The sequence below is a fragment of the Seriola lalandi genome, unplaced genomic scaffold (genome assembly GCF_002814215.2).
Source record: "Seriola lalandi dorsalis isolate HSWRI2012SDOR001 ecotype SW California unplaced genomic scaffold, Sedor1 jcf7180002054519, whole genome shotgun sequence".
Classification (NCBI taxonomy): Eukaryota; Metazoa; Chordata; class Actinopteri; order Carangiformes; family Carangidae; genus Seriola; species Seriola lalandi.
Window position 1 is genome coordinate 2,589,488 of NW_019525072.1, and position 26,012 is coordinate 2,615,499.

General features: G+C 40.0%; 3 protein-coding genes across 4 annotated transcripts; 1 reads left to right on the forward strand and 2 right to left on the reverse strand.

Moving 5' to 3' along the window:
- Positions 1-737: 737 nt before the first annotated feature.
- On the forward strand, positions 738-6,256 carry ifi35 (interferon-induced protein 35). The gene is made up of 10 exons (XM_023413844.2): positions 738-836; positions 1,173-1,199; positions 1,561-1,641; positions 2,518-2,676; positions 3,281-3,397; positions 3,479-3,623; positions 4,695-4,804; positions 4,900-5,083; positions 5,370-5,476; positions 5,594-6,256. The coding sequence occupies exons 2-10, from the start codon at positions 1,185-1,187 to the stop codon at positions 5,798-5,800; spliced, it is 1,125 nt and encodes a 374-aa protein (XP_023269612.1). The 5' UTR covers positions 738-836; positions 1,173-1,184; the 3' UTR covers positions 5,801-6,256.
- A 1,121-nt stretch (positions 6,257-7,377) lies between these two features.
- Positions 7,378-19,298, reverse strand: bcat2 (branched chain amino-acid transaminase 2, mitochondrial). 2 transcript variants are annotated; one of them, XM_023413843.2, is made up of 11 exons: positions 18,970-19,298; positions 17,166-17,237; positions 16,488-16,688; positions 16,260-16,370; positions 14,462-14,581; positions 13,925-14,088; positions 11,151-11,293; positions 10,931-11,016; positions 10,124-10,264; positions 9,540-9,614; positions 7,378-9,059 (listed from the first exon to the last, which is right to left on the reverse strand). In XM_023413843.2, the coding sequence occupies exons 1-11, from the start codon at positions 18,985-18,987 to the stop codon at positions 9,018-9,020; spliced, it is 1,173 nt and encodes a 390-aa protein (XP_023269611.1). In that variant the 5' UTR covers positions 18,988-19,298; the 3' UTR covers positions 7,378-9,017. The 2 variants fall into 2 exon arrangements, with proteins under 2 accessions (XP_023269611.1, XP_087032089.1); XM_087175963.1 differs by lacking the exon at positions 18,970-19,298 and adding an exon at positions 18,616-18,865.
- A 284-nt stretch (positions 19,299-19,582) lies between these two features.
- Positions 19,583-25,898, reverse strand: hsd17b14 (hydroxysteroid (17-beta) dehydrogenase 14). The gene is made up of 9 exons (XM_023413848.2): positions 25,643-25,898; positions 25,514-25,552; positions 25,183-25,280; positions 24,496-24,562; positions 24,295-24,386; positions 22,240-22,344; positions 22,079-22,146; positions 20,944-21,040; positions 19,583-19,891 (listed from the first exon to the last, which is right to left on the reverse strand). Exons 1-9 carry the CDS (start codon positions 25,722-25,724, stop codon positions 19,745-19,747), a joined length of 795 nt encoding a protein of 264 aa, XP_023269616.1. The 5' UTR covers positions 25,725-25,898; the 3' UTR covers positions 19,583-19,744.
- Between the last annotated feature and the right edge of the window lie 114 nt (positions 25,899-26,012).

Here is a 26,012-nt window from a genome sequence, read left to right on the forward strand (position 1 = left end):
TACTTCATGTAAGGATACTCTACTACATGTATCTTTAAATGGCTTAAACGGGATTGTTGATGAAGAGAGGTGGAAAGTAACCAAACATTAATTCTGACACTGTACTTTAAACACATCATTGAGGTACTTGTATTCATATTTTATGCTACTTTAGACTTTCACTCATTTATCTCACAGCTACAGTTACTTTCAGATTATGATAATGCAAAGAATATTTGTTCTAAACTAAACAAGTTCAATATAGCTTCAGCTAGTTGAAATTTCTATAAATAAATCGTATATTAAAAAATGTATAGCTTCAGCTTAACTATGTAAAATCCTACTTACAGTGAACAAATTTATCAGTAATGTATACTAACAGTCACTTTAGCCACTTTTTCTTGGAGCGTTTTGACACTGTAATTACTTTTGTTTGTTCTATTGTTTGATTGCAGGACTTTTATAATAGGTTACTTCTAATGTGGTGGTACTATAAGTTAAAGGTCTAGATATTTCTTCATCACTGTGTATATGAAAAAAATCTATAGCTATAAGACGGAGTTTAAAAAAAAAAGTATATTCCCCACTTAAGTTTGATCTGCAAATCCTCACAGATAAAATCAATCAGATGTGCAGCTATTAAACTTTTATTCCACACAGAGTACTTATTTCCTCTTGTGCTTCGCGTTTGTTGCATCGTAAAGAGGTTATATTTCCAACAGCACCTGAACGAGGCATCACATGGTGCGCATTAGCGCCCCCGGATGGACAACAGTGAGACGTTCAGGGCTTCCTTCTGCCGAGAAATGGAAACTGAAAGAATTATTTGACTTCAGAGCATTGATCGTCGAAAGGAGGTGAGTTTACACTGAGCTGCTTTAAAATTAGAAATAAATTAAATCCGCTAAGTTTAGTTAAACACAACAGAACAATGGTGTATATACAACGTGGATGTTTTCAGCTGCCATTAGTTTTGGGTAATTTGATGTAACTGAAGTCATTCTGACGTATTTAAAGATTTGCTAGGACGTCCATTTGTTTATGTGAGTTCAGGGCCTACAGTACATTAATAGAAGTTCTGTTTAACTTTTTTTTTACATACAGTATGTACATGTGTTAACAACGCTACAATAAGAAACACTGATTTAGTTTAACAGCATGTCAAAGCTCCAATATTTTGTATATTATTTCAGGTCACTTTCACTATGTCTTCAGATGAGGTGAGACGTCTTTCTTCATGTTGTCACGTCATTTCCGTTCTATTTATGTTGTTAAAAAATAAATATTACACAATAAAATAATTGATCAAATGCATCAGTAATATTTCTGTTACAGCACTTTTTTCTGTGGAACTACTGTAACTTTCCTGTTGGGTTTTAGTCTTAGTTACACAAGTGTAAAACTAGTTTCACTTATAAAATGACTGAATTATCCTCATAAACTTGTCTATTTAAATCACAGCTCCCTTGTTTTTTTAAACCCTGTGCTTTGATGATTGTATGGTGGTGGTGCTGGAGATGGAGGTGGTTTTCCTCTCTGTTTTTTCTGTTTGAGAGGTAATCGTGTGTCCTTGTGTTTTAGGATTTCTCTCTGGTGGTGGACAAGCCACAGCCATTAGAGGACACCTTGGAGGGGATCCAGACTTTAATCAGCAACTACAAGGTGCACTGAAACTCATGATTGATCTGACAGTGGTGTAGTGAGGCTGGTAATGCTGGTAATACAGTACATTGCAATTCAGTGCATTATTTCATCGTGCCTATTTTGAAACATGAGAAGGGCAGAATATAAGAAACACCTCTGATATAATGATATTTAGTACCACACCTTTAACTATGACTCAGTGCTAAAACGTGGAATTGAATTAACACATTCATGACGGCATCCAAAAAACTGGAACAATACTCTGCCGAGTGCTGTAGCTACAGAAGCCATGAAGTCGAGAAAAGAGTTTAAAGTGTTCATGTTGTCGACAAAGTCTCTCTTTTAGCATAAAATAAAAAGCAGAAACTTCACTTTGGGACAATTAGAAGGTTGCAATAACAAAGAAGTAACAGGTTTATATTCACAGATGATTCACATATTTAAATGAGGAATACGATGTTAAAACCCAGAATGTAAACAGAATATACAGATGTGGTTTTAGATAAATACAGGAGAGATTTTAAATTAGTTATTGAAAGTAATTTTAGACCTGCAAAAAAGTTATTACAGAAGAGAAGAGATCAAATTTATTTAAAAGCCGTGTTCTATACATGCTTTTGGCTGCTATGTCAATAGACTTTATAGGTAGACAGTCTATTAGTAGATCAACAGCAAATTAACTGTTTTATTAATCAAATAAGTTTGAATCATTTTTAAGCATCTTTGGTCGTCTCCAACTGTAAACTAAATATATTTGGGTTTTTAACTGCTGGCCCAACAAAACAAGACATCTAAAGACTTCACTGTGTGCTCTGAGAAACTGGGATGGACTTCTTTTTTTTTCTGACATTAGTTGCAGCCCTCATGGACGCAGCTTTGCTTCTGTATCCATAGAAAAAATATGATCAGCTGATCGAGGAGCAGAAAGAGCTGGCCATCGCCAGAGACGAACAGCAGGAGATGATTCAGAAGTTCAAGGAGCGCTCCCTCAAACTGAGCCAGGATCTGGACGGGGAACAAAACTCCAACAAGCAGAAGATTGAAAATGAAAAGGTATGGCTCTTTATTTGAGGACGATCTGAATCCTGGTGCTTGATCTTTTACAGTTTTGGGGAAACACCCACTGTGATACCACTGATTGGGGCGTGGTCTGAGGGTATCACACACGTTGTTGGGACAAGGACAGGACAACACTGAAAACAATAAAATAAAATAAAATGCACAAACATACATGATATTCTAAAAACAAAATTTAGCTTAAAGGAATAGTTTAACGTTTGGGGAAATAGGTTTATTAACTTTCTGACAAGACACATTATGTTTCACTTGTTTAAAAATGACACTGGACTCATTCTCATGTAAAGAATCAACACAGCCACATTATATTCATTGGACACTGACTCGAGAAGATCTGTTTTATGATTTCAGGGAGATGATGCATCATTAAAAGTAAATATTTGAAGTAAAATAGCAATAAAGGCAAAAGAGAATATCATCAAAGGGAGGAAAATATAAAGAAAAAATGAGATAAAATACTGTAAAAAAGCATTTTTCATATGTTTTTTCCACATATGATCATTTCAAATGTGGGTCCCATTAATAAAACAATAGGTTGCTTTTTCTTTGCCTTATCACTGTCTGAATGTCTGTCGTCTAGGCGAAGCTGGATTCACTAAAGGGGGAGGAGTTCGAACTCATGCAGGAGATCAAGAGAGTGGAGGCCGCCCTGAGGAAGGAGGAGGACACAAACAACCATCTGAAACAGCAGACTCATGTACGTGAACCTCGCAGCACACGCCGCTCTCTGCAGCTTGATCCACGACGTGTCCAGTAAACTTGTACCTGTTGGTTTCAGGTGCTCACCGCTGTGCCAGAGAAGAAGGTCGTCTTCCTCGGGCAGACGGTAAAAGCAGCCCAAACACAAACGTTTGAAATGAAATCACGTATAGTTTATCCGATGGAGGAGGGAACGGCGCTCATTACCTTTGAGGATGAAGTCGGTGAGTTTGCCTGATGTCCCCTGTTTAAATTAATTCATCTGTGTTTATTAGAAGTAGTGAATTTCTATATTATTTTTTAAAGGTGCCTCACAGGTTTACATAAAATACAACAAGAACTTCAGGGAGCGATCAAAAGTATGGAAAACTAAATATTAAACATAAAAAACATAAAACCACTGGAGTAAAAAGGAATTAAAAAAAAAGCCAACCTTTACACACGGTGTTTTAGATGAGATACAGATAATCTCTTACCAAGGGTCGGGGGTTTCCACAGTGTTGGAGCTGAAGCATTAAAAGCATGATCTCCTCTCGTCAACATGGCTGCCAGATTCAAAGGCTTTTGGTGCAGAATTAGAAAATAAAACATCAGAAAAATTTAGAAAGTAATCAACTAAAACCTAAGTTGACTTCTGTTGTATTTCCGCGTTTTCCCGTAGAATCCATGGAGGGAAGTGGGGGTCTGACTGTTGGGGATCGTTTGTAGTGTTTGTTTAAAAGTCAGTAGGGACTCTATATCAAAATTTAAGGAAATTGTAAACCTATGTGCTAGTAAACACCAATATTGTCATCTGCTGCATGTACTTAAGTGTTAATGCTTCTCTCAACAACACAGCTCAAATTGTTTGTTTGTAAATGGTAATTGTGAGACAAGTCTGATTCTTTGAGTCTGTTCACTTATTTAAAAGTAACATTACTAACTGCTAAATTTGTTTGTCGTACTGAGGCTGAAAACATCAGGTTACTTTATAAGCAGATACAGGTAGTACATGTCTGGGTGCAGCTTTGCCTGCATGGCCAGATGAGACCACCAGGGGGCACTGAAACAAAAGTGATTCTGTCCCTTCATCTCTAAGTACTGTACCTGTCAGTCACAGATGAAAGCAGCATCTAATCTGTGTTAGGTTAGACCATGGGCATTAGGTGTTAAATGCACCTTAAGGCCCTATTATCATTCATCTGATTTATCTGAAGACTTCAGACACAGGAAATACTGACATGTTTTTTATTATATTGGACCGGTTTTGGCAGCTATTCTGAAATCCTGAATATCTATATTCCCTCTGTCATTAGTGGCCAAGAAGGTCCTGGACATAAAGAAGCATCGGGTGGATCTGGGAGGAGAGTGCAGCATCACTGTGGAGGCCAGGCCGGTTCAACTGATGATGCCCAAGCTGGTGGAGGTGCAAACAAAGAGACTGAGTGAGCCCAGCCTGAAGTTTCAGTCGCAGCAATAACTTCCTTTAACTGCTCTGTGCCCGTCTCTGTCTCCTTCCAGATCGACTCTGAAGTTTGTCCTCAGCGTATATTACTCTCCGACCTGCCCAAAATGGACACAGAGATGTTGATGAACAAGCTGGAGATCTACTTCTCCAAGGGAAAACACGGAGGCGGAGAGGTGGAAGAGTGCGAGATGCTGCCTGACTCTGGGACTATGGTCCTCACATTCGTGGAGAATAACAGTGAGCTACTGAGATTATGTTGGAATATAGTTATAGATGAATGTTATTCAGTGCAAATAGATTGAGAGGACTTCTGGAGGTAATGGGGAATATTGTAGACTACAGCTCTTTTTAAATATTTTGAAACACGATTAGTATTATAAAACATGAGTTGCAGGCTATGCACCTGAAAGGGAACTCTAGATTTCCTACGGTACAGACAGCTTTATGTATTTTCAATTGTAAAGTTCACTGTCTAAGCCCCATTTCAGTCTTAATCCCCACTAATAAAACTTTCTTCTATCAGTTGCCGGAGGTTTGACAGAAACAGAGTACCATGAAGTGAAGATAAAAAATAAGATCCACAAAGTGAGAGTGACTCCTTTTCTGAATGGAAAAATTACAAACTTAAAGGTAAGCATTTGCCAGTTGCCCGGGTTGCACAAGGCTCTCCACCATCAGAGATGTTTTTAAAATAAGTCTAGATAAAGTTGCAGCACCCTCTTTTGTCTGCGGCGATTTCCCTTCCAGACCAAGATGTCCGTGTGTCCTCGGACGGTGCTTCTGACGGGAATCCATCCCGTCATGGAGCACGAGACCCTGCAGGATCTGCTGGAGATCCACTTCCAGAAAAGTAGCAACGGTGGCGGAGAGATCGAAGCCTTCCTCTACAACCCGCTGGGTCAGCAGACCTCCGCGCTGTTTGAGAGCGTCTCCAAAAACAAAGAGGAGAAGTAGACTGTAGGTGTGCAGAACCTCCAAAAAGAAGCGTCTCGGGTTCAATGTGATACCATTTACCTGATGTAATGATACACCCCTGTCAACACAATCTGTTTTAGTCCCATTTCTGTTTTCATACCTCTTGTGATGGACGTCAGTACATTACAGAGTAAAGTTCTTGTTTAGGGATGTTTTTTGGTGTCGATAAAACTGCCTCAAGAAGGCTTCACCTGGTGATATTAATTCTGAGAATTATAGAATTTGTCAGAGGGTGAATTCAGTGTAGTTATTTAAAAAATATAACTTAAAAGTAATCTCTATATTTACTGTGTAGCTACAATGATGCAATAACCTCATTAATCAACAAGTTATCTGTTCTTTTTTGTGTGTAACTGGTCAAACTTTATGGAATAAAAATGTAACACATCATGTACATTTTGGCACAGTGTAATTAAACTGGTGTAAGAAATGAAATGACACAGGACTAACAAGTTTTTGTTGTTGGTGTAAAAAAACTTAAAAACAAAAACTTATTTGCCTTGTGGAGTGTTTGATTAGAAGATTGATTATTGGTCTGTTAAGGAAAAGGTCACAGGCTCGTTATCTTAGATTAGCAGAAAGGCTAGAAAAGGGGGAGCAGCTAGCCTCCCTTAGGGAAAACAAAATCTGCCTGAGCATATATGTTGCCTGACGGAAGAATATGAATGCGCTAAAAGACCCCCCCCCATTCCTCTTTACAGGACGCCCTAACTTAAGGAGACACAAAACATGTTAGCTTTGGGGCATTTTGTGCCTTTGTGTGTTTGTTTTGCATCTCTTTGTGGTCATTTAATGTATCTTAAAGGTCCCACATTATAGAAAGTGAGATTTCCATGTCTTTTTTGATGGTTTAGGCTCTATACTATTACTGTAAAGGTGTTGAAGTGCTCAGTCCGTGGAGTAATGCACACAGCCTGTATTCAGAAACAGCCTTAAAACGAGCTGTCAGGACTTCTGTAACTTTGTGATGTCACAACAAAGCAGTCACTGCTCTCAGCCATGGCCCTAGCCCCACCCACCTGAACTTACCATCCAACCTTGTGGGATTTAGTTTCTCTGAGTGTTTACCTGAAATCTGCTATATTTTTATTTAATCATTCAGAAAACAGTCAGCCAATCATAAGAGAGACTCAAGAGTCTCTCCTCTGACTGGCTCACTGACCTGTTGTTACCGGAGCTCCTGAGAGAGGAGATGTAAAACTACACTGAGAGGGTTTTCCTTCTTAAAACCACAAATATATCTTCTTATGGATCAACACTTCAAATAAAACATTGGAAAAGTGTAAAATATGGGCCTTTAACTGAACTAAACCCAGAAATATTTGCAGTCACTTCATTCAGAAACTCTGGCCCAGGAGTCCCAAGCTCCCGAGCTCCTGGGTTTGTGCTTGGTAGGTCCGTTCAGTTGTACTATCCATGGATTTATATACTCACAGGACTAATATTAAGAATGCTAACAGAACCAGTACCTGTGCTTTAACTATGACGTTTCTATTATGTATCATTCTTGAGTTATTGTGCTCACAGCACGGCCACATAAAAAGAAAGAGACTCACTCAACTCAGATCATGTTTAATGTAAAGACATAACAGCCGAGTTAAAACAACAACACATTTAAAAAAAAAAAAACAAGAACTAAAATGACATTACTTAAAGAATCCAGCTAAATCCCCTAGTGCACAAAAAAAATAAATAAAAGAGCAGCTGACAGCAACAAGCTAACAGACTGAGGTCAGGCACTTAGAAGAGAGGGACAGGTGTCGTACAGTTTGTGTGTAAAAATAAAATTACATTCAAAAGAGAGGAAAACCAGCGAGGGAAGCACATGAAGCCGAGGATACAGCAAAAACACTGGTGACACATCCGAGAACTTTGGAAGACAAGTCGACAAATCCTAATTTCACATCAATACGAGGAAAAAAATATAATTTAAAAACCTCTAAAATAACAACACATTCTATTTGTTACTATACATTGTTTTCATAATGATTACACAGTAACTTGTGCAGGAGGAAGTGTCAGCATCTAACAGTCCTTCCTTTCTACAGCATGTAGGCCTCCTTCTGTCGTCCTACCACTTATGAGTGTGTGTGTGCTAACGTTCATTTTGACCTTGCCTTTTTTTCTTTAAAAAAAAAAATTTAAAAAAATCTCAATCTTTAGTTGTTGTGCAGTCGTATTCGTAACAAACAAAACCAACAAACGTAAAAAAAACGTTTGTTTATCCGTGCTAAAAATCTGAGTCACGCTCAGATACAAACCTGACATTAACCCAAGGTCAGTGCAAACTCTGGTGTTCAAAGTGGAATGGCCCCAAGAAGAACTACGGCAGCTCTCTCAGATAGATCGTTATCAACACGACAGTAACAAAACATCCTATGATGCGTTTAGAGGTATTCACCTGACCTTCTATTTTCAGCTAATGCCACTGAAACAGTTAAAAGTCTCCGGAGCAAACTCCCCACAGGTTGTGGTGAGCGGTACAGTTTATTGTTAATACAAGTGAAACACTTGTATTGTGAAATACACATGTTGGTGAGCAACATTACTTAGAAAATATGTATAATGTTAAGTCCTACACACCAAATACAGAGCTGCTTTAGTATTGCAAATACTTCACTTCCTAAGCATTAATATGTCAGTTTGTGCGTCTTTTGAGACCAGAATTCAATGTCGATGATGATGAAAGTTTGTGCTCTTAGCTATGAGCAAGTGAATATGAGGACAGACACTCTAATGAGATCTGAATGCACTCATACTAGTGTAGTAGATATGACCACCAGGTACAGCTCATCTTTATGTTTTGATCAATATTTATCGTCTGTTTTCTTGCATTCGCTTTTCCTTTTTTTTTTTCTTCCTCCAATAACAGCTGTTTTTCCTGCTTTTGATGTTCACACCTCGAGGTTAAGGGTTGTGTTGAGTCAAAGCGTTGCATATTGTTGTTAATATTGCTTCTCTAAGCAAGCCGTCACATTCAAACCACCAACCGCATTCCTATGAGCGTCCGTAGAGAAAGTTGCCCGAGAAGACAGAGAGAAGCGTCCTGTCTGCTCGGGTTGTGAGTAAACTGGAGTGTATTAGTGGGTTGAGAGGAAAGGAAGAGGGGGATGATGGTGGTGGTGACGGGGCTGGTCGTCCAAACTGGAATTATGGGATTAACCGTTGATACAACTGGCATGTGCATAATGGCCGTTTAAACAACAAGTGGTGCCCATTCGCTTGCTTTGCGTCCATACTGGGTGAAGCAAGAGCAACCAGGAAAGAGAGGGAAAGAGAAATAAATCAAAAAGCAGAAAATGCTTCTTTGTGAATGTAAAAGTTAAAGCTGCAAAATAAAAATTCAGCTGCAGTAATAAATTATAAATTTCAAGCTAGAGCTGCAACAACCTGCTGTTGATAAAACGATTCTATATAATCAACAGGCTAATAATCAGGAACCATCTCGACAGTTGTTTCAGTCATTTATCAAATAAAAATAGTGAAAAAAGTTCAGTTTCTCCAAAGTAAACATTTGCTGACTTTCTGTGCTTTATATGAAAAGTTAACTGAACACTGTGATGACTAAACGATCACAAAACTGGTAGAAAAAATAATCAGCAGATTCACACACAATAAAAATGATTTCGACCTCATGATGCACGCATGTTTTAAAGGAAGCTGTAACATGTTGTGAGTATAAAAGCTGAGCGCGAAGCTTTAGTATTAGTGCACGTACCTGAATATCAGTAAGCTCTTTGTGGAACCTCTTTGCTAGATCTGGACCGTTCTGCATCGTCGGGATCTGATACGTCTGAGAGAAAAAGACAGGAACAAACACCAACATTTACATTTTAGCCCTTTGTCCAGAATGATTTACAATCAGTGTGTGTACATGCGCTTAAACAACCGGACTACAGTCGGCTATCTGCAGTGAAATGGTTTCTGAGACATCATGTAAAAGAGAAACCTGGTTACCCAGGTAGATCTCTCCGGGAGAGCACAGTTTTATCTTGATTTTTTACATAGACGCATGTACACGATGAAGACTGCAGACAGGGTGGATAAAAGGAGGAATCATTACTAGTCATAAGACACTTTCCTGCTGTAGGAAAGTGCATGAACAGTAACCACCCTATCCAATTTCCCACATAACTTGATTTCTCTGAGCCATCTGCACGTAAACACACTCAATGAGTTCAACAGTAGAATGAGCTAATTATAAGCAAAGAACAAGGTCCACAAGGGATTTCTGACAGACAAAGTGCAGAACAGTATCATCAAACTGACAGAGACAAACATGCAGAAAAGGTGAGCTCCTACCTTCCCTCTGTAGAGGAGGCTGCCCACCGGACAGACCACACAGGCCGTCCCTGCCCCGAACACCTCCAGGATCCTGCCACCATCCAGAGCCTTGAGCAGCTCCTTCATGTTCATCGTACGCTCTGTCACCTTAAACTCCCCCTGCGACACAGAAACCAACGAACATCAACATGGGTTCAAAGTGTAATGCAGTGTTTTTGAATGTTTTTGACTCAAAATAAAGAAATGTCTGTTTGTGACTCCCTCACGACTGATAGCATACATCAGTGCGTTGTGAGCAGTTCCACCTGACATTTATTTGAAGAATTTACAGACGTGTGAAGATGTAAAATTATCAAAGATGAGTGTTTGTGATTTCCTATTGAGTTGATTTTCTCGGATTTATCTACTGTACTTAAAACCACCTTGTTGAATATAGATATAAATACTGTAAGCAGAGGGGGCTGATGGGACATTTTACTGTAAAACACATTGTCCTACCGCCTTGGCAGCTCACCACAACACTGCCTTTTGGTTTGTGATTCTAAAATCACTTTCACATTGGGAGAAACTGAACATGATGCCTATTTTTTTTTTTTTTTTTTTTTAAATTGGATCAAACCGTCCCACAGTGGATCTCTGGTGGAACTTTTGCATGAGCAGCGTAACTGAAACTTTGAGACGTACAGTAAGAAAAATGTGGGAGAAAATCAGTTTAAAAATCCCACTTATGAGTTGATATGATTAACTATAATGATACTGTTAAAAAAAAAAGCTGTTGAGGTCTGCACGACAGTTTGCGTTGGGTCCCCTCTTCGGTCGTCTTACCCAGGCTCTGGCGAGGTCCAGCAGAGACTGTCTGGTGACTCCTGGGAGAATGATGCCATCGAGGGGAGGAGTCACCAACTCTCTCTCTGCAGACACAAACACACACTTTCATTAGATGAGCTCAGCAGCTGATAATAAAACATGGACAGAAAAGTCCAGGAACATATTTCAGCTGTCCACAAAAACCTGTGAGAAAGCTCAAGACATCAAAGAGACTGACCTCCTTTCTCGTTGGTCCAGTAGATGAAGAGGTTCATAGTGCCGACCTCGGTGATCTCCTCCTGCTCTCCGTACAGCCACAGGACCTGCTGACAGCCGCGCTTCACCGCCTCGTTCTGCACCATTATCGTGGGGCCGTAGTTACTGCGGAGAGGGACGGGACGCAGTTCAAATAAGAGAGACACAGTGAATATAAACAGACATAAACATGGGTGAAAAATAGACGTCAGGTTCCAGAGGTAATTTAATTATCAGGCATGTTTTTAATGCACTATTCTCCTGTGTTCTACATGTGCTTGCTGAATATCTTGGGTTTCTTTATTTCATCGCTTTAAATATTTTACGCAAAAATTTAGCCATGTGCTGAGCTACTGAGAAGTAGTGCATCAGTGGTAAATTCATTAATTAAAGGAAGTGGATGTGTATTTCTTGTTCCTTATAGGGGTGTTTGTGCTGAGAAGGAAGTATCCTGCTGATAAACATCAGCGTGAACAACAGACGACTCTGGAATGATTTCAATTGGTTACTGTTTTCTCATCACATAAAAAAAACAAAAAAAAAAAAAAACACAGCGCTACACTTCCTCGATCCTACAAAGTACACAGTGGTTTCTTTGTAACAAAATGTTTCACTCTTGCCAAGAAGAAGGACATTCTGAGAAATGATTTATGGACAACAATACAAACTGCAGATTGCGGAGATTTCAATCAACAATACAACTCACAGTTGAGTCACACTGTGGAAATCTGTCAGCGTCTTCCTCGTAACGCGCGTCAATTCCCGGCTCGCAGAGAAACACACACCCCTGACCTGCGTTCACCTCATAAAGTTGTTACTGATAATATTTTAGCAAACAAGCCTCTAATGATACAGACGGGTTGTTTTTCTGTGCAACACAAGTCCAATACTCACTCTCCTTTTAGCTCTGATTTGGTCTCCTCCAGCTCTTGAGAAGAGTCTGGTTTGAGTTTGGCTGATTATCAGCCGTTATTATATCACAGAAACTGGTACTGGTATCAGCATACAAGCTTTTTTTTTTTTTTTTTTTTTTTTTTTTTTTTTTTTACTTATTTTGCATTTATTTACTTATTTATTCATGTTATTATGGATTTAGTCTCATGGGGTGAAGAGTGGTCAGATCTGCTGTTGTTGGTGTTGTTGAGATGTTCAGGACTGGTGAACATCATTTTTTTTGAGTTTGTCTGTTTTAACGTTAAAATTGAGAAATCTCAGTCTCAAATACCTGTATCAGTATCGGCCTCCAGCTGCCCTGCAGTCCCCTGATGACTGCTACTAAACCAGGCCTGAGAGTTGAAGTGTATCCTCGCCGGCTGGCGAGAGCAGAGCAGGTTTTGTTGGCTCAGTGAGTGGAGTGGGCATTCGGCGGCGGTGTTATGTAATCAAACTGGAGCTGAGCAGGTGCTACGTTAGGATCCCAGAGTCATGTGGAAGCAGGCCTGTTTTCAGAGGCTCTATGGAAGTTTTTAGGGTTTTTTTTTTTGTCCTTGTCTGACCTCGTTCCGTTTATTTATTTATTTTTTATCTTGATCACAGTGTGAAACACAGCAACACTTTGACTCTTCACCTGTTTGACTGGTCAAACCAGTCATATCTGTGATCCTGGAGCTTCAGCCACTGAGGTTTAAAATAGGCTGCTTATCAATCATGTGTCTGCGTCACAAGTACCCATAACCCTCTCCACCTCCCAGGAAATGACATATCATCTCTTTAGGTGCCTGATAACATTAATAATCTGATCTTTTCCTGCTGTGACGAGACAAAATGTCTGTTCTGAAAAAGCTCTCTTGCTCCCGCTCGCTCTCTTTGTTTGGCGCTGGCTCTGTGGCAGGTCTCTGCAGCTTCATAAGCAGAGTGGAAATTCACTGGCAACAAGTTTCCACTTTGGAACATACCACACTGAGGAGTCGTCCTGGTGTACGAGTCTGCCTGTCGCTTCAGTGGGTCGGACTGGAGGGTTATATGGTCTCAATGCATTTTAAAAATACATGCATAAATGAATAAGATTTGATGCAAAATCAATACTCTGTTCACCATATCATCGTCATCACTGCTCGCTGATTTACTTTGAGAACTTTTACATGTAATTTTAGAACTTACGGGCTACAGTTCAGGCCGTTGTAACATCACCTACTGTATAAGCTAATATTTTCTTAACTGGTATTTGCATGAGTGTCTCATCCACCCTCCCATCTTATAAATTATGGGCCACTTTGCTTTTGCAAGATGTTTTATGGCATCAGACTTTTTTTGCCAAACCTTTCACTTTTTATGTCTGTCGCAGTCTGGCTCTGCCTTGATGACATGTTGTCGGCAGCTGTATTAAAAGTTGTTTCAGGTCCTCTAATACGGCCACTAACACTGATAAACTGTCATGTTTTCGTTCGCTGATTTCTGACAGCGGGACGTTGAAGCTGTGTGAGATAAAATTCTTCTTTTTGCTGATTTTTGTGCATGAAACTTGTCCACAAACAGAGCGGGACATCCAGCTTTATATAGCACATATTCATATAACCAGAACTCCTCAGGCTGAAACAAAGAGGGATGGGTGAATCTAACTTGGAACACTGGTACAAGCAAATATCACGAAAAAAACAAGGAGAAGTTCAGGATGAGCGCGCCGCTGAATTTGAATTTGCATCATGAATAGCCAGGTTTACAGGAGGAGAGCTTTTAATCTTAAGAGTCAGTTTGCTAAACAAGGCAGACTACACCTGCAGGATACTGGACTTGAAAGAGGAACGACACCAAACTCACCCTCCCATTTTATATGCCCCGACGCCTCCTTTCCAGGCTCTGACAAACGAAGGGTCCGCCAGCAGAGACACGGGGTTAAAGGACCCTGTGGCAAAGTAGGGCCCCACGGGGCCGACGATGACAAAGATCATGGCTTTTCCTGGCCGAGACACACCAAGGGATGGCTGGAGGAGGAGGGGGGAGGCAGGGGGAAGAAGAGGAGAAGACGGGTAATTAGAATATGTATTAATTTGAAAACCTTTTTTCAGTCACAGAAAATCATCAGGGACAATAAGGTCTTCAATTATCTAATAGGTCCATTAATCTATTGATTTTATATCACAGCAATAATTCCTAGCAATGTCATTAATCAATCAATGTGACCTGGACCTAGATGAGGGCGAGGGAAATTAATTCAACCCTTTTCCAGACCTGCAGACACCCAGCAGTTACTTCAGCTGAGGCGGGAACCTGCACATGTCATTTTTTTGCACATGACTGAAAGCACCAGGTTCCTATGCACTTCTCCGTGCTTTGCACACTGATGTTAAAGATCACCTCAATTCCTATGAAGGTGGGTCTGATGTAGAGGCTGGCGTCCTGGGAGTAAGGGACCCACTCCTGGTCGACCTCCACCAGCTTCCTGATGCACTCCAGCAGTTCACCTTTATCAAACAGCTGCAAAGAAAACAGACGAGGACGTTAACTAGTGGCTCTTCTTCTCTGCTCGTTACCACTCACTCACTCACTGACTCAATGACTCACTCACAGGGTTTAGAAATGTGGACGAATGCGACCGTTTAGTTCAGATGAGGCAGATGCCTCATTCCTGTGCTATGTGAGAGTTAATATTCATATTATAAGTTTTTAAAATTCTCCTTGAAATGAATCAAATAATCATAACGATTGAAATATATCAATCATTAACTCTAACCCTAAATTTTGGGGTGTAAAAAAGTACCTGTTCCATCTGCAATATACTCTTTGATCTAAAACAGTAAATATAACTGTAAAGTAATTAAATGAGGATGAAATACTTAAAAGAGTGTTATCTAAAGGCAACATATTACTACAGAATGACAGGTCACGTAAGTAAAGCATTATGTAAACAAATTTCACTTAAATTAGAATTAGGATTGCAACCAATAAATTATTATTTTCATTGCTAATTATTTTTCAATTCATTCATAAATTGTTTGTCTATACAAATTCTCAAACACAAAAAAACAACTCCCCAGGACAACGCCATTAGTCCCAAAACCCCCAAATATCAAATTTACTGCAATGAAAAGCAAATCAAATCAACAAATTCTCACATTTCAGAGGCTGGAAACCCTCAGTGTCTGACACTCGCTCTTGCAATATTACTTACATGATTATTGGAACAGTTGCTGATTAATTCTCTGCCAACTGACTAGTTGAGTAATTAATGTGGTCCTACTTTACATAAACCACCATGGTGGGAGGCTGTTGTCTCTGAAAAGGTGCAGATTGTAGTAGTTTTGCATGAGAATCAACCATCCACTACAAATCTTAATTCATGAAACATTGTCAAATATTTCATGTTTTTTCTAGATTTCTTAAAAATGCTTTTGTTCCACGGAGCACACAGTAAAGAACAAACTCTGACCATGTGGCTGTGGTTTCGTCGTGTGATTTAGTAAGCCAAAAATGGGAATGGCGCCAAGCGGTTACATAACGGCTCACAGCTTCACAGTGTTAGTCTGTAATGAAACCTGCCGGGTCCTGCCAGCTCAGAGAATCAGAGGAATCTGAGACACAGTCACACCAGCAACAGCACTGTGGCACAACGATGTGAGGGCTGTGGACGTGTTGGCACAGGTACAGAAGATGAAACCAAGGACTCCAGTACAACTCTGAGAAGCAGCAGTAAATTAACATTACGGTCTAAGGTAAATACCACCGGGTGTTCGACCAGGTGTCCTTCATCACTATGATTGTGATGTTAAGACAACACACATTTCAAAGGATCCTACACGAAATGTGTGCTTGCACGTATATGACAGACACATGATATTGTGCTGCGGTGCAGCAGAAGTTGGAACACGTTCAAGCCTGTGTTTTTTTGATTGTCCGAGCCTGCTGTGTCGAAGTGGTCCCATTCAAAATAAACCAGGGTGTGAGTTTATTCATGCAGGGCTAGAATCTGTCTGAACAAGGCTTTAGTGTCTCATGATGCTGTTTTAGCGGCTTTTTCAGGATGAAATAACCGGCCTAGGAGCTGGTCAAGTGTAAAGATACCAAGTATGTTCCAAGTAGGGCCTAACCCTACTACGAACCCTCACTGACGGGGTGTGTGGGGGGTTTCTAAGGATGAGTTGGGGCACAAACTCACAGGAAGGCAGCTTCTGTCGGTGCTCCGGTGCATCCTCTCCATGTTCAGCATGGGTCTGAACAGACGGATGTGGTTGTCGACGCCACGAAAAGCCTTCATGCCTTCAAACAGCTGGAGAGAAACAATATGATATTATGGAGGTTATTCTTTATTTTTCAGTGTTAGACATAAAATGCCACAACAGGTCTGATTTGTGTGCTGCATGTTGGCAGAGCTCTCCTCTCTCACCTCTATAGAGTAGTGCAGGGCAGAGCTGGCAGGGTGCAGCGACAGGTTCTCGAAAGGTTTGATCTGTGGAACCTCCCAGCCGTCCTTCTCCGACCAGTTGATGGTCAACATGTGGTCGGAGAACTGTTTGCCGAACACCAAGGTGGAGGGGTCGGGCCTGGGCTTGCATGCTGTGTTGCGTTCGATGTTGATATCTGCTGCCTGAGGTGGAGGCGGATGAGCAAGCCGGACGGAGGGCGGAGACAAAGAAGTAGACGGGACAAGAGGAGAGCGGGCGACGAAGACAGCAATTGATTTTTAAATTGATGTCATTGAATGAGCATGCTTTAAAAGGACAATTAGCACAGCACTATACAGAGTCAGTCAAGTCAAGTGCTGACTTATCTGGTCAATTAGACAGAATCAAGTTCAATTAAACTGAATTAAATAAATACGACAGGAAGACAGTGAAGGAAAGACAAAGATGAAACACAATTTTAAATCCTAATAACATTTCCTGGTAAAAGTTAAGAGACAATCCGTCCGTCTTTTTTTTGTTTGTTTGTTTGTCACTCCCTTCTTTCCATAGTGATCTACAAACCAGGCATTTGCACTTAGGCCAGGCTGCAAATCAGGTTGGTTGGAGATGACGCAGCCTTACCTGGTGAGAAAGAAAATGTTAATATTTTCCCTCATTACCTTAAAGGAGCTGGCAAACCGCAGGGAGCCAATGGGAAAGGGGAGGGCCTGAACAAGTCGTCCATGGAGTGCCTGTAGATGAAACATGACAAAGCTCTTTGCAAAACAGCACAGTCACTGTGGAAATCTACATACACTCAGATGGCAGTTTATTAGGTACACATTAGCTGAAGTTAAAGCAGTCTCAACTCAAGCCTTGGGAATACACAGGGACACCATGTCTGACATTGTATGTTTGTGGGCGTGTGTGACACAGCACCAATCACTCTACAGCTCAAAGTATGTAGCTACTAACACAGCTGGTGCATAGTGCTCTACTGTAAATAGAATCAGGCACATATGCAGGCTACTCTGCAAAAGCAGCAATGCAAGGTGAGGAAGTTTAAAAGTATGCTAGTGGGAAACAAAAGGCCACAAAATAACTGCAAGGCAAGATAAGGCAGAGTGGGACACACCTGATAAGCCTCCAACAACATCGGCTTGCTGTTGGAAAAGTGCAACATAAGATGTGTAACTCTGTTCTTTTCACGTCAGTAAGGGGTTAGGCAAGGTGTGATATCATCTCCGCGACTGTTTAACTTGAATATAGATTAATTGTGCAGGCAGTTTAACAATTAAACATGTGGTGCTTTCAGTAAACTCATAATTCTCATCTTTTAATCTGCTGTGGTGGTTTCTTACAAATCCTGAGTTTACATCCCCGATATGGTGCTGTTACTGTGTGTGCAAAGATTTTTTTTTTGGGTGCCAGTCATATTTTCATCAAAATAAAAGCAGCCACGTCTGACACCGCCATAGAGAGCAGCAGAGCATCATGCCTTGGTAATTCCTACAGGTTGCACACAAGTGTGCATTTTGTTGAATGGATGATGCAAGTTTTGCCTTTATTGCGACCACGAGTATGAAAAGGTTTATTTGTTTTTGCTGTATCCTCAGCGACATGCACATGTAAATGTTATGCATGAAACTTAATTCTTGTTTTTATTCATTTTGACCCACGGTCTGAAATTAAATTAAAACTGAATTAGCAAATACTAGCATTAACACCCGTTAGCATTTGTGCCTTACATCTGGGCTAGCAGCACCGTAAATGAATTGGCTACCTACAATAACTACATGTACAAAATCTGTAGCAAAGTCACAACACGGTAATAACATATACTTGACATTTTCTGCAGAAATACTTGGTAAATCCACATTCAAGCCCCTCACCAGACTGCATTCTCAAATCCGACAATTTGACGAACAGTTGCTTATTATGTAACTTACGCAACGACACAGTAATTAAGTAATGACTATTCCGGATGTAGTAGGATATATTTTCCAATTCGGCATACTACTAATCTACGAAAAACACGTATCAAAACTAACGATCTACATGATTTTTTACTTCCATCCACCAAAACCGTGGAGGATGATAAGATTTGTAAAGTTGAGTAAATAAACGTACATTTCATAGATCAAGGTTGAACTTGCTGGACCGGAGGTCTGCCCAACCTGGTGTCACAGCATGAACATTTGCAGAAGCCTTTCAGTCGTGTTTTACGAGATGTTTATTTTCGCCGTCAAGTAAGACGAATTTAGTTTCCATATTTCTGAATGAGGTTTGGTTTTATGTTCTTTCCGTGCAGCACTGTTTCGCCACCCTCGGTGCTGGCGGGACAGACGCAGCAGTCCGCGCCGACTTTAAAGACGTGTTATCTCTCCTGGTCAATGGGTTATTTATCAAGCTTTTGAGTGAATCATCTACCCAGACAGGAAAAAAGACAACAAACAGCACACACACGTCGGTCAATGAACTCACCGTCCGGAGGGCCGCCATCTCCTCTACGTAACCAAGATAAACCAGATTATTTGTTCGTGCAGAAACAAAACACTCAGCCCAAAGTCAACTTGGGTTCCGCTTTGAAATACGAGACGCCGCTCAGCTGAGGTGAAGCCAGAAACCTCTCAGACATAAAATGCCCTTCGTGGTTATTAGTCCTTTAAATAAACACTTGACCTACAGCAGCTACTTTATGTTTTAAAAAACCTGTCACAACTTTGTAATTTTTATTTTTCTGGATCAATAATTTAACATCGCCTGAACTGTTCTATATAAAGACACAAGAATGTAAGTGAGGAAAATGACTTCACTAAAATTACATTAGTAAAATGTAGTTATAGTGACCGGTTTTATTAACCAGTGTACCCTCATTAGGAAAGTCACCGGAGGCGTGACAAAAAGCGTAACATATGATTGGTGCACACCAATAAACCCAGAAGGGGAGGTTATTAGAGGTCGAAGAGGATGGCGCTGATTGGTCGATCAGTGGGGAGTGGACTAGGTCGTGTTACACATTTGGTCAGGATGCCAAAATTTAAAGCTGACTAACCTCCACCAGGAAATGTTCAGAGCTCCATGAATGAAATGAGACTTTATTTGATTGAATGAACCCCCTCCCTTTTATTAAAACAATTTAGTAGTCATCATAGTAATGTAACCAGCACACTGAAACATACATGTGTATAATCTGCATTAAATCCATCTGCTTAACCAGCTGTTCCACAGCCATAAAGAGACTGTAGAGACCAGAGGGTCACGACGGGATCTGACTCTTGAAGCCATAGTTGAGTTCAGCTCCTCCACTGAGCAGCAGGTCTATCCCAGTGCAGAAGGTTGCATCAGCAGCGAGATACAGGGCAGCCAGTCCACACTCAGCCTCAGTCCCCATGCGACCTATCAGCTGTTTGAGAAGGAAACATGTCATTTGTCATTCTAGATAGATAGATAGATAGATAGATACTTTACTTATCCCCTACTGGAAATTCTTGCTCGGTTTCCAACTGTTCACGTTTGTGGTTTCATGGGGTAACTCCCTTGTGTTAATGTGTGTGTTCACTCCTGCAGCTGTTCCCACAGTTGTGCTGTGTATTACACTGTAAAACAAAGGGAGCTTGGCTCTTTTTTTTTTTTTTTTAACACAAGACTCCATGCAAAGAAAAATGCAGATTCACTGATCTTTATTTACTGAACCCACAACCAGGAAAACTTCCTAATGCCAAACATAATATTCATTCTCTCATCCTCCATTATCATAACTTCAGTAACTGGAAAGACCAAAGTAAAGAACCGAGACATTTAAATGTGAAGCGATCATCCTATATGGGATAAAATCTGGTAACGATGTAAAAATCTCACATAATTATTGTTTTATTACACCGTCCTGTCAAATATTTGAGGTCTCTCCACTATGAATAATGAAGTGCAAGCTGAGACTCTTCAGCACCACAGTCCTGCTGCTTCGAGGGCCTTCTCAGACTGGGATGAAAAGAAAGCTCCAGTTTGCAGAAAGAGGCTGTTAGCATTTACAACCCAAAGGGCACACTGCAATGCGTGGATCATTAACACAACAATAATATAGGAACTGTTGCCTGTCTCACATTGATTTATAATGAGACGTGGAGTTTTTACTGGCTCCTGTTGTGCAGGGACAAATAGTTTCAGTGGGTGTGGATGGAAAACACAGAGCAGCAGCAACAAGCATCAATGTCATGTGTGTTGTGCTGCACCAAGGTTTGTCCTAACTCACAACTATGGTAGGATTTATGTCTTGTAATAAAATCCTCTAATGATAATTTCTATAATTTTCAGAATTCAAGACATCACTAACATCACAAGGACATCTCACTATTGGTGAAAACTCTCCGTGACACGGAAACGACCACTTCTACTTTACATATTTTCCTCTTGTTTCTGTCCCTGTGTATGAGCCTGTCTCCCTCTGTGGGAACTTACCTGAGCGTTTTCTCCCGTTTTAATGGAGGCTGCTGCGTCTGGAGTCTGTCCTGCTAATTCTTCCCACAGAGGCGTCAGCACGTTACCTGGAGAGATGCTGCAACACACGGCAGACAGTGAACAAAGGGTGCTATTAGATCTGTAGACAGTTAAATACTTGTACATAATATAAACTTTACATCAATTATATCATTTTATAGAGTTCGTGTTGGTTTTACTTGAAACTGGAACTATGCGTTTGTCTTTTGTTAATAGCAGTAGATACTCTCATATTATTTCCTGGTTCATGAATCAGTTGAGTCAGTTTACAGAAAAGTACTTACTGCCAGTTCTGATATTTGATGGTAATAATATGTACAATTATTTTTATTTCACAAAAGGCAGAGATTATTAATTAAAAAAAGCGCCTGCTAATATGTGTAGCAGAATTTTTTTCCTTTCCTCTCCCATAAATCATCTCAGATTTATCTTGTGACCATTTGAAGGGACCCAACCCCTGAATTGTTGTTTTCATTGTCTTTTAAATGCAATTTCGATATAATTTAATGTCTTATTTTCCATGGCTCTGTAACGCACTTTGAACTGCCTTGTGTCTGAATGGTGCCGTATAAACAAATTTTTCTGGAACCACACACTAAACTGTGCCTAGTTGAAGTTCACCTCCAGCAGCTCCAACAGTAAAATGCTGCGTACACAGTGATTCATCAGTATAAAGACTCTAATAATGTCACATATAATAATACATCAGTCACAGGATATTTCACCACAGAGCAAATACTTTTAAGTTTCATACTGTAAGTACATTTTGTTGTTATTGCTTTTGTACTTTTACTTTAATCAGAGTTTGAGGCTCATAATTGAGTATTTTTACCTTACTTTACTTTGTTTTACTTCACAACTTCTTCCACCATTGTTAATAAGTAAAAAAAAAAAAATTAAAAAAATTAAAGAGATAGATAAAGATTGATTAATTATAAGAATAATACTAGTTACATCACTATGACAGCCCCTTTAATTAGAGGCTAACTGGGTAAATCTAAATAAACATGTGACGAGAGTGAAATCATGGAGTAATTCTTTTCTTCTGAGCAGAGAGGAAGCTGAGGAACTGAACCCAGAAACCAGTTTGACTCACCAGTTGACTCTCACATTGTAGCGACTCTCGTCCACAGCCATCGCCTTTGTCATGGAGATTATCGCCCCCTTGTGGAGAAGAGATCACATTACATGACTCTCTTCTCTGAGATTACAGGAATGATGCAGGTTGAACCACTGTTTCACGGATGGTTGACTCACCTTAGTGGCGACATACGGTGCAGCATCTTTCTGCCCGATGGTTCCCACCAGACTGGAAACATTTATGATGTTACCCTGTCGCTGTCTCAGGTACGGCAACGCATACTGCAAAGAGAGTGAGACCTCCGTTCAATTCAAAGATCCTATGTACTGTACATACAGTATGTCTATGGGTATGTGAAAGCAAAATGAAGCTGTGATAATTGTAACTTAATGAGTAACTGATAACTTAATTGTGGAACTGAATCAAAACTGAATATTTGATGTTGGAATTTAAATACTATATATATATATTTTACTGAAAATATCATGATGAGGTTTGAATTCCCTTCTTCACAACTGTCCGGTCATTTGGATGTTCGCAATTTCAAAAACTTTAGACAATGAACAGACTTTCTGCAGGTTCACCAAACTTAAGACTGTTGAATACCTCATACTATTTAATACCAGTTTCACAGTCATACTAAACAGAGGATGAAATATATCAATAAAAAACCAGGGATGATGATGTGGACTAGAATTATTTACCAAGTGCATGAAATTATTCAAATTATATCACATTTCTTTCACTCCATCCCAGAAATATACAACAATAATTCTTAATAATATCATTACTAAACCATTAAACACAACAAGGACCTGTATAAGCAGAAAAAACGCATACATCTCCTAATGGAAATTAAAAAAAAAAGAAGGAATTCTGATCACACAAATTCAGATGTTTTTCAAACCAAAATATCTAAATTTACTTAAAATTCATGTTTCATGTTTAAATTTCAACATCAAGTGTTCAGTAGCGGTGTCCCATGGTTTTGGGGTTAAAGGGTCAGTATGCAGTCAGTCAGTCCGACCTGCTTGTTGGATGGTCAGATAGCTCCAGAAACCCCCCCCCCCCCCCCCCCCGACACCGTGTGGGGCTCGTGTCACACCACTTCTGTAACTTTCCAAAACCGTTGATCCAACATTCACACCCACTTCACACTGTGATTGGTCAGCTTTGTGGAACTGAGAAAGCACTCTGGGATTGTACTTCTCTCTTTAGTTACATAACTTTGCCGGTTTTCACGTGAACAACTGAGTGCAGCACTATGAATGTCTTCCAGGAGAGACTGTCTGAGGAAGTGCTCCATTATGCCTGGAGTTCCTCCTCATACCAACCACTTCTTTTCTAGTGTACCCGGCCAATATGACGCCAACCGTGAACTGCAACATCCCCAGTTTGGGTCCTGACTGGGGACATCATCCCTATCTCCCTTTTGTCCTGTCTCCCTGTCTGACATTCATTCCAAATAATAATAATAATAATAATAATAATAATAATAATAATAAAGGATTAAGTGCTGATTTTCAGTTGCTTATAAAACTCACAGCCTGTCTGTGTCTCCATTACTGTGGCCCTGAGAGCTCGGTGCACTGCAACATAAGAAATAATAAAGGATTAAGTGCTGATTTTCAGTTGCTTATAAAACTCACAGCCTGTCTGTGTCTCCATTACTGTGGCCCTGAGAGCTCGGTGCACTGCAACATAAGAAAACACATGCAAATTCGGAAAAAAAATCTTCATCAGTTTGATAACACAAGTGCTGCAGATACACACAACACAAGCAAAGAGACAAACATGCTACAAATGCTCGAAACGCAACCAAATACAGAAGGGCGCCGTGAGTAGCATAGACGACGTTGTTGTTTCTAGAGGACACAAAGAAGTGATGCGCGGGTCACACTTGTTGTTCAATGCTTTGTGACTTTTAAAGTTATGAAGACAGCTACAGGTTCATTCCTTTATGTGTCCCCCGGAAACACTTCTGTTATCTTCTGTGCTACTTGCAGCTTCTGTGGTTGTATTGTGTGTATCTGCAGCACTTGTGTTGTCAAATAACAATGTTTTATGAATTAACCTGTGTTTTGTCTATTTTCATGTGTTTCCTTAAACTGCAGTGCACTGAGCTCTCAGGGCCACCGTACTCCATAGAAGTCAGCATTTATGGGGTAAAATGATATTGAATTATTTGTATTTTAAGTTTTAAATGTGCACACACAAGCCGGAAACATTACTTTAGAAGCCAAGAAGTAGCTGATGAGGTTCAGATTGAGCAGATCTCTAAACTCCTCTGCTGTGGTGTCATCAGTAGGTTTATGAGGTGGGTCTGAAGAAGAAAATAAAAAAACCAAAAAGAGAAATGAAGCAAGAGAAAGGCCTCGTGTCCTCATCATCTTTTTCTGTTTGAGGGAAATAAAAAAAACCAAGTGACTCACGCCACCCAGCGTTGTTGACCAGGCAGTCGATGTGTCCACAGCGCTCCACTGTGACCGCAATCAGTCTCTGCGGAGACAGTCACACGAGAAAAACCAGTTACCAACAAAAGAGCTGCAACAGAAACCAGTTCAGACTGACTGAATGAAAACACACAGACGTTGCTGCAGCGTGTAGAGGCGCTGCTTCTATTTTAGAGGATTACACCAACCAAGATGGTTGTCAGGGTAATGATTGCTGCTGTTGCTGTTATATACATTTTTATTCACTATTACTGTGTTACTTTCATTTTATATTTTAAGTATGTCCAATTTCAATTGTTCCCCATTTTAATTATTTCCTCTTTTGAAAAATATCATAATATTATTCTATTTTCTCCCTTTTTTTAATTTGTGAAGCATTTTGAACTGCACTTAGTGTAAAATTAAAAAAAAAAAATTAAATGATGGCTTATATACAAACTTCGACATTGTGGTGATAAAAAAACCCTTCAAATGTAAATTCAGTTAAAGATTTAAACAGTTGCCAATTAAATCATTAGATGTTGTGACTGGACATATTTAGACTTATAATGTGCTCTTAATGTGATGTAGGGTGATGATCAGGACAGGTCCTGTGATCAGGACTAGTCCCTGTTCATTAAAACCACGTGCAGTATATAACTGCACAATAACACTGTCAGACTTTACCTTGATCTCATCTTCTTTGGAGATGTCACATGTGACAAATGTGCAGGAGCCTGGCCCTGCTTTGTTTAGCTCCGCCTCTAGAGCCTCACCAGCTGAACCTATAAACCATATGCACGATTATGGTGAATTATAGACAGATTACAGTCTCAATTTAGGATGAAATCCTTTTAAATATTCAGTCATAACAGATGCATATGGTGTAGTCATCAATCATATCACAGGTGTCAATACACCTTCCCAATAGATGATAAAGCAACGTTCTGATTGATTTTTATCAATTAATATGAGATTTAATGTGGAATAAAAATTGAATAAAAACATTATTACTCACCCCCTAGTGCACAAAACACCACTTTTGCACCATTCTCCACTGAAAACAAAAGATGCAGAATATTTAGGGCGCCACTTCCTACTCTGAACACGAACAAATCCACAGCATAGATAACCATGACCAGCATACCGAACACTTTGACGATCCCTCTGCCAATCCCTTTGGATCCTCCGGTGACTATAACGACTTTGTTGAGGTAGCGCGGGGACATGTTGATGAAGTCTGAGCGTAAAACGGCGTAAAGCTGCGCCCCTGTCCAGCAGCTTCACACCGTCAACACCGGAGTTCCGCGTTTCTTCTTGTTCACCCACTTTTGATAATCACGGCCATTTATCGCCAAAGTTTGTGTGAGGTTCAAAGTTTCACAAAATCATGGGGTCTGCTCTGCTGCCTTCAGGTGCTGTCAGGAATATTGGAAATCCAATTATTTGATACTTAAAAATGCTTCGCATGAGAGCAAAGTGGAAATGCTTAAAATATACCAAAATAATAAAAAAAA